This window comes from Pantherophis guttatus, chromosome 2 (assembly GCF_059756535.1).
Source record: "Pantherophis guttatus breed Tessera chromosome 2, ASM5975653v1, whole genome shotgun sequence".
NCBI classification, from domain to species: Eukaryota; Metazoa; Chordata; class Lepidosauria; order Squamata; family Colubridae; genus Pantherophis; species Pantherophis guttatus.
In genome coordinates, this window is record NC_142064.1 from 273,816,963 (window position 1) to 273,827,946 (window position 10,984).

At 41.7% G+C, this 10,984-nt stretch overlaps 1 protein-coding gene across 1 annotated transcript; it reads right to left on the reverse strand.

The window, feature by feature from the left end:
- Positions 1-5,591: 5,591 nt before the first annotated feature.
- LOC148115921 (vomeronasal type-2 receptor 26-like) lies at positions 5,592-10,748 on the reverse strand. The gene is made up of 3 exons (XM_087885292.1): positions 10,632-10,748; positions 8,460-8,586; positions 5,592-6,627 (listed from the first exon to the last, which is right to left on the reverse strand). Exons 1-3 carry the CDS (start codon positions 10,746-10,748, stop codon positions 5,723-5,725), a joined length of 1,149 nt encoding a protein of 382 aa, XP_087741418.1. The 3' UTR covers positions 5,592-5,722.
- Positions 10,749-10,984: the final 236 nt, after the last annotated feature.

The following is a 10,984-nucleotide window of genomic DNA, read 5'->3' on the forward strand; positions in this document are numbered from 1 at the left end:
TCATACATCACAGAGAGTGACCTGAAACATTTATCCTTTTCTGATGCTTCAGCCTGATTTTTTTACATCAAAGGCAGGATAAATACATGTCAAAGAGTAGGATGGTGATAATTACAGTGAGAAGCAGCTTTTCCTCTGGGGATCCTGAACTTCTTCCTTGGCTCCATTTGCAGAAAGGAAGCTGGAGTACAGCATGTTATTGAAACTTTACAGATATACCCTCGAGGGCAGTGTTCTGTAGTGATTATGATCTGTCCTGTCAGGACATGTCCAGAAAATGATTCTGGAGGAAGACACAGTATTGTTGTTGACTTTTGCTGTCCTTGAACATGGTATCTTTTCTCCAGAGACTGCTGAGTAAGATCACCCAGAGTTATGGAGTTTGGTGCCACTTAGGACTGAGGACACTGAATATTTTTGGGTTGTATCATTGCATAAATATGGAAATAGGGCCAATAAACTTTTTTCTGTGACACCAATTCCTTGACAAATCCACCCAAAAAACTGATTTGAAGGGACATGGTTTCCCTTCTTCTGGATGTGTAGATGCCCTCCATGGTTGTGGGGCTCTTTGGCCTTCACATCTCTGAGGTTGTGTGCGATTCCCTTCTGAAGACTGCCAAGATCTTGAAAGAGATGGTTGGGTATCATTGTGTTCCTAGTGTAATTGGGTAGTTGTCAGAAAGAGTATGTTTCTTGTTTGGAGAGAAGGTACATTAATATGCATACAGAATAAAGGAATAAAAGTATAACAAAGTTCAAAGAGACCTTGTAGGTCTTTTAGTTCAACCTCTGCTCAAGCAGGAAACCCTATATCATTCTGGACAAAGGGCTGTCCAATCAGGTGATGGAGCATCTACAGCTTATGAAGGCAAGTTGTTCCACCAATTAATTGTTGACTGCAAGAGCTTTTGTGGCTCTGAATTCTGGCTGTTGCTTTTGAATGCCAGGAAGATGCATAACAAGGCCAAGCTCATCCATGATATTTTCTGCCATGTCTCAGGGAAGCCGGCTTTTGCCCAGAGAAGAGCAAACCTCTTCTTGATTGAAAATATGCCAACTTAGCTTGTGGTTTTGCCCCATAAGTGTTCCCTTAATAGCAGTGACTCGGAGAGGGATCTTGGAGTCTTAGTGGACAACCAGCTAAATATGAGCTAGTAGTGTGCAGCAGCAGCTGAAAAAGCCAATGCAATCCTAAATTGCATTAACAGAGGGATACAATCAAGATCAAGTGAGGTACCACTCTATAAAGCCCTAGTAAGACCACACCTAGAATACTGCATCCAGTTTTGGTCACCACACTATAAAAAAGAGATTCTAGAAAAAGTGCAGAGAAGAGCAACCAGGATGATTAGGGGACTGGAGACTAAAACATATGAAGAACGGTTACATGAACTGGGCATGGCTAGTCTAGTGAAGAAAAGGACCAGGGGATAGCAGTCTTCCAATATTTGAGGGGCTGCCACAGAGAGGAGGGGGTCAATCTGTTTTCCAATGCACCTGAAGGCCAGACAAGGAATAATGGATGGAAACTGACCAAGGAGAGATTCAATCTGGAAATGAGGAGGAACTTTCTGACAGTGACAACAATCAACCAATGGAACAGCTTTTCTTTGGAAGTTGTGGGAGCTTCATCACTTGAGACATTGAAAAAAAATGGAATGCCATTTGTCAGAAATAGTGTAGGATTTCCTGCTTGAGCAGGGGGTTGGACTAGATGACCTATAACCGTGATGCCGAACCTATGGCACGCGTGCCACAGGTGGCATGCAGAGCTATATCAGTGGGCACGCGAGCTCAGCTCCGGCGTGCATACGTGCACCTGCCAATTGATTTCCGGTCTTTTGGGCCCACTGGAAATCAGGAAAAAGGCTGTTTCCAGCCTCCGGAGGGCATCTGGTGGAGTGGGGAAGGCCATTTTTGCCCTCCCCAGCCTCCTAGAAAGGCTCCGGAGCCTGGGGCAGAGTGAAAAACAGGCCTACCTTACCATTGCATGCCAAAAGTGGGGGGAGCGCAGAGGTGGTGGTTGCACACACATGCACGGGGGGTGGGGCACATAGAATTATGGGTGGGGGCATGCGCATGAGTGACACACTCCCCCCACTTTTGGCATGCAGTGGTAAAAAGGTTAGCCATCACTGACCTATAAGGTCCCTTCCAACTCTGTTAATCTGTATCTGTATCCTGGGGGGAAACAGGAGGATTGACTGTTACATGCACTTAGGTGGCTGCCCCCAGATCTCTTTTTTGTCTCAGGGTGGTTGAAATGTGATAAGGTATGGCAGGATATGAATATCAGTTTGTTGCAATGGACAGATTGTTTTGGGGCTCCTTTCAGTTCAGTGGAATCACATCTCCCTGCAGGCATGCAGTGCCTCTTGGATTGAATTATTTTGGTGGAATTCTCTTTAACAATTTTTTTTATTATTATTAGATGAAATGGAAAGGAGGTATAAGAATTCAATTCATTCAACCATTTTCCATTTAGAAATAGGTACATCTTTTGGTTGTCATAAGCACCTCAAGTAATTAATTGGAGGTTAAAATCTCACAGAGAGCTAGTTTAGGCTAGTGCTGGAGGCGCTGGCCTAGGAACCAGGAGTCTGTGAGTTCTAGTCCTGCCTTAGGCATGAAAAACCAGCTGAGCCAGTCACACTCTCTCAGCCCAATCCACCTCACAGAATTGTTGTTTTAGGGAAAATAGGAGAAAGAAGAAGTATTAAGTAAGTAAAAACAGGGGTGCTATTCAGCAAGCTCTGACAGGTTCTGGAGAACCAGTAGCGGAATTTTTGACTAGTTTGGAGAACCAGCAAATACAATCTCTGGCTTGCTCCAGAGTGGGCTGGGAATGGAGATTTTGCAGTATCCTTCCCCCAGGAGTGGGGTGGGAATGGAGATTTTGCAGTATCCTTCCCCTGCCATGCCCACCAAGCCACGCCCACAGAACAGGTAGTAAAAAAAATGGATTTCACCACTGGTTCCAACCTATTTCAATTAGGATAAACCCATGTGCCATGGCTTAATGCTGAAATGGGGAAGCTGCATGAAAATGGTAAGAGAGGCCCCCAGGTGAAGTGCCTCGAGGTCGACCTCTGTCCCCCTGCCAACACAAACTGTGAGCGGTCGGAGAGGAAGGAGGAGAATCACCGTAATACGGTGCCCCCTATTCCTAACCCCCTCAACCGCTGCAACATGATACCATGGTCGATGGTATCAAAAGCCGCTGAGAGATCTAATAGGACCAGGACAGAGGAGCAACCCCTGTCCCAAGCCCTCCAGAAATCATCCGCCAACGCGACCAATGCCGTGTCTGTGCTGTACCCCTGCCTGAAGCCCGACTGGTATGGGTCCAGATAGATAGCTTCATCCAGGTGCTGGGGAAGCTGTCGTGCCACCTGACTCTCAACAACCTTCACCACAAAACGAAGGTTGGAGACCGGATGGTAGTTAGCTAATTCAGCCGGTCCAGGGAAGGCTTCTTGAGGAGGTGCCTCACCACCGCCTCTTTCAAGGCGTATACATGACGTATTACACAATGCCATAATTCATTTTACAAAAAGAAAGCCAACATGGAGAAGCCAGGTGTGAAGAGAACTCAAAAGATGGTGTACTTTCTTTTTCACATGACTGTAATCTGGATGAAGAGCTTTTAGAAAATAGGGAGCTGGAATAGAAAACAGTTTTAGTATTAAGATTAATTTTGGTATTAGTTGAAAACATTTATAATTTATAATTCCTTTTTTGAAAAAATGTGTAAGCTTTCCTTTTGTGAAATGAAAATCTCTCTTCAACCACTGTAGATAGAAAACCTGTTCAAGTTTCCAATCCTTTTGAAGTATTGAGTTTGTAACATCTACTTATCAGTGGTTCAAAAAAAAAGAATATCTATCTATCTATTTATCTACCTACCTACCTATCCAGCGATGAAATCCACTTATCTTCGCTACCACTTCAGGAACAGGAGCATGTGGGAGTGCACATGCACCACACATATGCGCCCCTCTTCTGTGCATGCACAGAACCTTCCCACTGCCTGCACTACCAGTTCGGTGAGCCGGATAGAACCGGGAGGATTTCACTGCTCTATCTATCTATCTATCTATCTATCTATCTATCTATCTATCTATCTATCTATCTATCTATCATCTGTCTGTCTATTTATCTATCTATCATCTATCCACATAGCCTCCCATATGCCTGAAATCTGCATTTTTTAAAATTTCCTAGGATTGAGTGTGGTAAACACAGTTGGTTTCTGGGTAGCTTCCAGAGAAGGTGGACTCTTCCTGAAGCTCCCTAGTTAAGTCTAGACATTGAAGTCTCAGGGAAAATGCCCTCCTGCCATTTTCTATCTATAGAAAATGAGATTATTTTCCCATTCACATAGCAGAATGCTGAAAGCTTCTGATTTGGGGACAAGAGGATTCTATGCCTTATTTGGATAAGAGACCAATTGGATTCATAGCTGTTTTCCATTTCCTTCTCTGGGTCTTTCCAGGTGCTGTTTTGAAGCAGGGGCACTGCTTTTTGGACATGTCCAGAAAGGATGTTAGATGTTATGACTCCAACTCCCGAGCCTGTCCTCGTGGAGGAAGAGGACTCAGAAGGTGAGGGGGAGGAACTGACAAGGCCTCCCTCTCCAGGACCCTCCTCTCTGGCAATGCTTCAGGTTCCATCCGAGGGCCAGGAGGAACAGCCTGGGATGGGCCAGGAGGAAGGCATTTCGGAGCACCCATTGATAGAGAGTGATAATGATGAATCCTGGCTTGATCCCAGCCAGCGTCGGAGGGAGAATTATGTGCAGCAACGGGGAGGGCCAGGGATTGAGCTGAGTCACGGAGCCAAACCCCACAAGGGATAAAAGGGGGCATGATTGCTCGGCAGGCTTTGTGACGGACAAAAGTTTAAACTCTAAAGAGTCACATCGTGAATCCTGCACTTTGGCTCAGATATATTTTGGACTAAACTCTTGTGGATAATGTGTCGCTCTGGAAACGGACTACAGATAAGGCCTCTCCTGCTTTTTGGAAGTACTAATTGGACTGGGTAGGCATTTTACAGTTAGCTGCCAGAACTCTCAACTGCCAGGAATTCTGGTCTGTTTATACAATAAATTATTGGCAGGCGTGTTTGATATTGCGTTTGTCTGTGTGAGGACGGGGGACAGAACATTAGGATAATTGTGACTCCACAGAGAGTCATGGAATTCTGCGGTGCCACAAGATCTGTTGTTCACCTAACACCTCCAGAAATAACTGATGTAAACAACCAGAGTGTTGGATGAGGAGTCATCTGCATGATCTTGATACCCAGTTTCCACTGCTCACATCTACTTTCAAGAGAAAGTCACATACAGTAGAGAGAAAGTGTCCACGTTCACACAGATTTAGAGTTTCATATTCAAGACACCTCAGGCAAAAGACTCCTTCCCTCTCTCTTTGGGGAGACTTCTCTCTTCTATTCAGCTGTTTTTACTTAATATAACTATTATTTCTTAGCTTGTTCATCTCTGGCTGCATGACAACTTTAATTATTAATTGTTTATTTTATTATTTGATGATTATGTTGGAATTTAATTTCATTAGTTTTACAGTCTTTATATGTTTATTTCCTTCAGTTTTAAATAATCTTAATTGTCACACAAATGCAAAGGAAGAATACAAAAGCCCAACAATTGCAATGAAAAAATTAAATGTTACATGCCTAAGAAACAATATCACAGTCATTTCCCTACTTTTATCATTAGACTTTCCTTAGTGTTTAGACATGGCCTCAGGATTATAATGTAGCATTTGGGGAAGAAGATGAAGCCCAGCAGTCCAGCACTGGAGGCCAAGATGGAGAAGACCTGAACAATCACCATGGACTTTCCTTTGGTGCTCAGATAGGTGGGCAGGAAGGAGATCCAAACACTACAGAAGACCAGCATGCTGAAGGTGATCAGCTTGGCTTCATTGAAGGCCCCAGGCAGATTCCTGGCCAGGAAAGCTACAGTGAAGCAAATGGCAGCTAAGAAACACATATAGCCAAGGACAACATAAAACATGGTGACAGAGCCTTCGTTGCATTGAAGGACGATTTCTCCAGGCTGGGAGTGAAGGTCAGAGTCAGGAAATGGGGGAGAAATTCCAAGCCATGAGGCACAGATGAAAATTTGTCCAGCAGAACCAGAAAGGATGATAGAGTTGGCCAAGCTCTTCCGCAACCATCTTCTCATTTTGTTCCCTGGTTTTGAGGCTAAGAATGCCAGCACCACTGTGATAGTTTTGGCCAACACAGATGACACAGCTATTGAGAAGACAATACTGAACACAGTTTGTCGGAGAAGGCAGGTGGCTTTCCTTGGTCGTCCAATGAAGAAAAAGGAGGACAAGAAGCAAAGCAAGAGGGAGACCAGGAGGATGTAAGAGAGGTCCCGGTTGTTGGCTTTGACAATGGGAGTTTCAAGGTATTTAATGAATATGAATAAAATGAATCCTGTGGATAGGAACAAGAGTAGGGCAATGGACACCAGGATAATGCCCAGATGTTCTTCATAGGAGAGGAAGGTTATTCTTTTCGGGATACAGTGGACTCTGCTCTCGGTTGAATATTGATCATCTGGGCACTGGGTGCATTTTTCAGTATCTGAGAAAACAGAAAATTCTTTTATATCTCTTTTCACCTTTCAAGGAAGATCTTCAAAAAGATTATCAAAAGCCACTGAGAAATCCAGAAGGGTCAGAATGTTTGCAGGACTCCTATCAGAGATCATCTGTGAAAGCAACCAATGCCAGCTTGGAACTGTACCTCAGCCACCAGTACTGTACCTGAATGACAATCATGCTCTCAACAAACTCTCAACAAATATTGTAGTCAGGACAAAATTTGTCTAAGATGGTTGGGTCCGTGGAGAGCCTCTTTAGAATGAGGTGTATAATCGCATCCTTCAAAGCAAATGGTGGGACCACCGATTCCTGGGGAAAAAGGCATTAACTAACCCCAAGGTCAGATTGCCAATATCCTTGAGGCTTCCTCAAATTCCTTTCAATTGTATTCTTTCAACAGGCCTGGGCATTGTGTGGTACCAGAGTCCTGTGCGCTGGTTGTGTTCTGTGTAAAATCTTGATGCATTTCCCTCTTGTAATCATGGTATTTAATGTGTCATCCAGTTTAGTTGTTTTAATTGGATGACACCCAGAGATCCTTTGTGTGGGATGCCAGCAATATAAATTTGGTACCCTGTGGTAAGATTGGTGGCCAATAAATTTCACAAATAAATAAAATTGTAAATAGATATTTTAAGGAAAATTAATTGCTGAAGTAATTCAAGAAAAGAAAAAAATCTGTTATCTATCTTTGCAATGATTTTAGTGCCTAAAAATCAGAAGCAGTAGTCTATTACCATACTTTCTAAATTTAGTAATAATTTTAAAGACTGAATGAGTTCCACATTTGTATGAATAGACATTAGGTAGACTGATTAATTAATTAGCTCTCTTTTCTTCCTACTTTCTATTAGATGTGGTTCCTTTTAATTCCAATAATGGAAGTAAGATTTTTTTTCTTTTAGAACCACAACTGTATTCCTTTTTGCAACTGTTATAACTGGTGAGTCTTTTGTGTGTATTTCTCTGAATTACATCTTTTTGCTTATGTAGTTCCATGATCCACATAAAGATTGATTAATTAATTGATTGATTTATGTACAATATATTTTGAGCTGTAATATAAACTGGGTTGGGTGAGCAAAAGCCATTGACCTGAACGCATTCCTCAATTTCAAAGAATTCAGATGTTCCTAAGAAAAGTAAAAATGGGAGGACAGTTCCAAACTGGCAGGAAAAGAGAGATTTCCTCTGGCACAACTAACCATGCATAATCCACCATGTTCTTCTATCTCTTCCTACCTCATCCTTCAAGATCTCTTTCTTATTCCTCCTATTATGGAGGAAATTGGCAATCCTTGAAAATGAAGAACCACTTAGAACTTCTCCGTCTTCAGTCTGACCTAAGCATAGTACATAAAATCATCTACTACAATGTCCTACCAGCCAATGAATATCAGCTTCAAAACAATACAAGAGCACACAATAGATACAAACTCATGGTAAACTGATCCAAACTAGACTGCAGAAAATACAACTTCAGTAACAGAGTTGTCAACGCCTGGAATGCACTACCTGACTCTGTGGTTTCTTCCCCAAATCCCCAAAACTTTAACCTTAGACTGTCTACTGTAAACCTCACCCCATTCCCAAGAGGTCTGTAAGGGACGTGCATAAGCGCACCAGCGTTCCTACCATCCCTGTCCTAATGTTTTCTTTTATTTGTATCCTTTTCATGTATTTATAATTATGTTTACACTTGCATTATACACACACACACACACACACACACACACACACACACACACACACACACACATTGATAAAAATGCTTTAGCTTAATCCAGTACCTTTTTTTGTGGTGTCACCCACCTTCCTGAGTGGAGATGGTCCCTTCCGGACAAGGAACACAGTCATAGCAGCAAACTGGCTCTCCTTTCCGAGCCCTCTTGAAAAATCCAGGTCGGCAATTTTCCACACATTTGGACTGAGGCAGAGACTAAGCAGAAAAACAAAGAATGACAAATGAAGTATGTTAGAACTAACCATCAATTAAAAATGGAGGTAAACATGATCCTTAGTCAAGTAGTTGCTGGACTTCACTTAGGTAAATAAGAAATCTTTAGCTCCCAATGTTGTTAGAGATACAATTATTGCATGTTCCATTTAGTTCCTCCCTTTTGCTTTTGTTCTATCACATTGCAAGAAAGGGCATTTCTACTTAATAAATTCTGGAGAGAAGCAATGGAGGAATAACTAGTGATTCCTCCACATGGTTATATTAGCATACATTCCTCCTCTCTTCATGTACCCATGAATTTAAATTAAGATGCTTTAGTCATATGAATGTTTAGAATGAAATTTATTGTGAAAAGTTTATGAAATTTTTATTTTATTAAATTTATCAGAATAGAATAAAACTGTGATGAAGAAACTTCTGACCAGATGGATCTGGAAAGCTTTCTTCTGGACTACATGTATCATTGCAAAGCCAGCCCTATTTGAAAGTTAAGGTATAAAGGAAAAGTTCATTACAGATTAGGGCTTAATGCATCTGTTCTTTGTTTATTGATATGCTTATTTGATAATTTCATATGGTCACCATTCTGGTGAACTAAAACTAAAACTGACTGCCTAGTTCTCAGAACTGGAATGAGATGAGATGGAGGTGAGTTGTCAGAATGTGTTCCTGTAAAATGGTAAGTCAGACATTTTTTGCTGTATCACATGGGACATGAATATGATCACATGGGACGTGATATGAATATGTGACAGAAAGAGATGTTTCTAAAGTCAATCCAAAAAAAGGTCTTTTCTGTTGAAAAACTAGAATTAGGTGACACCAATTGGCATGAAAAGACAGACCTACATTTATTATTGGTTAAATTTGGAGCCTCCTTTTTTCCAGAGAGATTTAAGATGTCTAACAATGAAAATAAACAATTGCATTCAAGGATGTTCCATATGAAGTGATAAGCTAAAAACCAATGTTTTTTCCCAAATTGTCCCTCATTTCTTCCAATATGAAGAAGGGTTTTTCTTTTCTTTGAATCAAACCTTGCTTCAGTGCTTTAGTTTTCTCACTCAGGGCACATCAGAAGAGTCATTATCATTTTAGATGAATGGAAAGCCTTGGACTTTCTCCCCAGGAGCAGAAGATCTATTCTTCTATCTACTTGGCATGAAGACAACTATGGACAACTCTGACTATGTATGTTCTATTTAAGAACATCACAGACTATAAACCTGCCCAACCATGGCAAGATAAACCTGAATTCAAAGCAAATTTCCCAATGGTGTCCAGAAGAAGTATGTCCAGTCTTGATTAGTCTTATTCTTGCCTCTTTCCCCGCATTGGGAATTTGGGCATTGGACAAAAGATTTTCATTGTATTTTGCTTATCTTAGGCAAGGAAACAAGACAAGTTGATGCTATCAGCACCAAAACCCACAACACCTGATGTCCCCTTTCACCAGTATTGATACCAGATTGCACAGGGGACACAAAATAGCCATGATTTGTGTCCTAGAGAATCATCACCCATGTTGGACACAACTGAGTCAATTTAAAACAGTGTTCCATATTACAGCATCTGAAGCAGGGGTGCAATTCAGCAGGTTCTGACAGGTTCTGGAGAACCAGTAGCAGAAATTTTGAGTAGTTCAGAGAACCTGCAAATACCACCTCTGGCTGGCCCCAGAGAGGGGTGGGAATGGAGATTTTGCAATATCTTTCCCCCAGGAGTGGGGTGGGAATGGGGATTTTGCAGTATCTTTCCCTTGGAGTGGGGTTGAAATGAGATTTTGCAGTATCCTTCCCCTGCCACGCCCACCGGTAATAAAAAAAATTGAATTCCACCACTAATCTGAAGGACACCTTACCAATTGTACTGAAGCCTCCCAAGCCATTTAAGAAAACTATAAGGGTTCTACTCCCAACATTCAATTCTCACTGAAGGTCATTGTATTTGGTGAATAGGCTTAGCTACTTGAACTTGTCTCAAGGCTTTGGAAAACAGAGAAATGACATCAATATTTCACCCACCTTGTTGAGCATCTTTAGCTGTGAAAGAGCATCTGGATTGATAATTGTTCTTTGTCTTTCAAAACTGCCTAGTTGTTTACTGATGGGATCTTCCCCGGAAAAAACTAACATGCTCATGATGTTCAGATCTGCTGCTATATCACCATTTTGGTCCAAGTACAGTTTAAACAGGGAAAGATTGCAAAATTCATTCTTCTTCAGAAAGGGATGAAGCTGGAATGAAACATCCAAGAATCTTAAAAGGAGAAACTTTGGTTTCTTATTCCACATGTTCTTTTCACAACTGAATCTTTCTACAAAAGTTGTGTCACTTGCAAATATCCTGAATTCAGAGAACAAGTGCTATCACTGTC

Coding starts and splice junctions, on each gene's coding strand:
- LOC148115921 (XM_087885292.1), bottom strand. CDS start 10,748: ATGAGCATGTTAGTTTTTTCCGGGGAAGATCCCATCAGTAAACAACTA. Junction 8,587..10,631: donor AGCTAAAGATGCTCAACAAG/GTGGGTGAAATA, acceptor TTTTCTGCTTAG/TCTCTGCCTCAGTCCAAATG. Junction 6,628..8,459: donor GACCATCTCCACTCAGGAAG/GTGGGTGACACC, acceptor CTGTTTTCTCAG/ATACTGAAAAATGCACCCAG.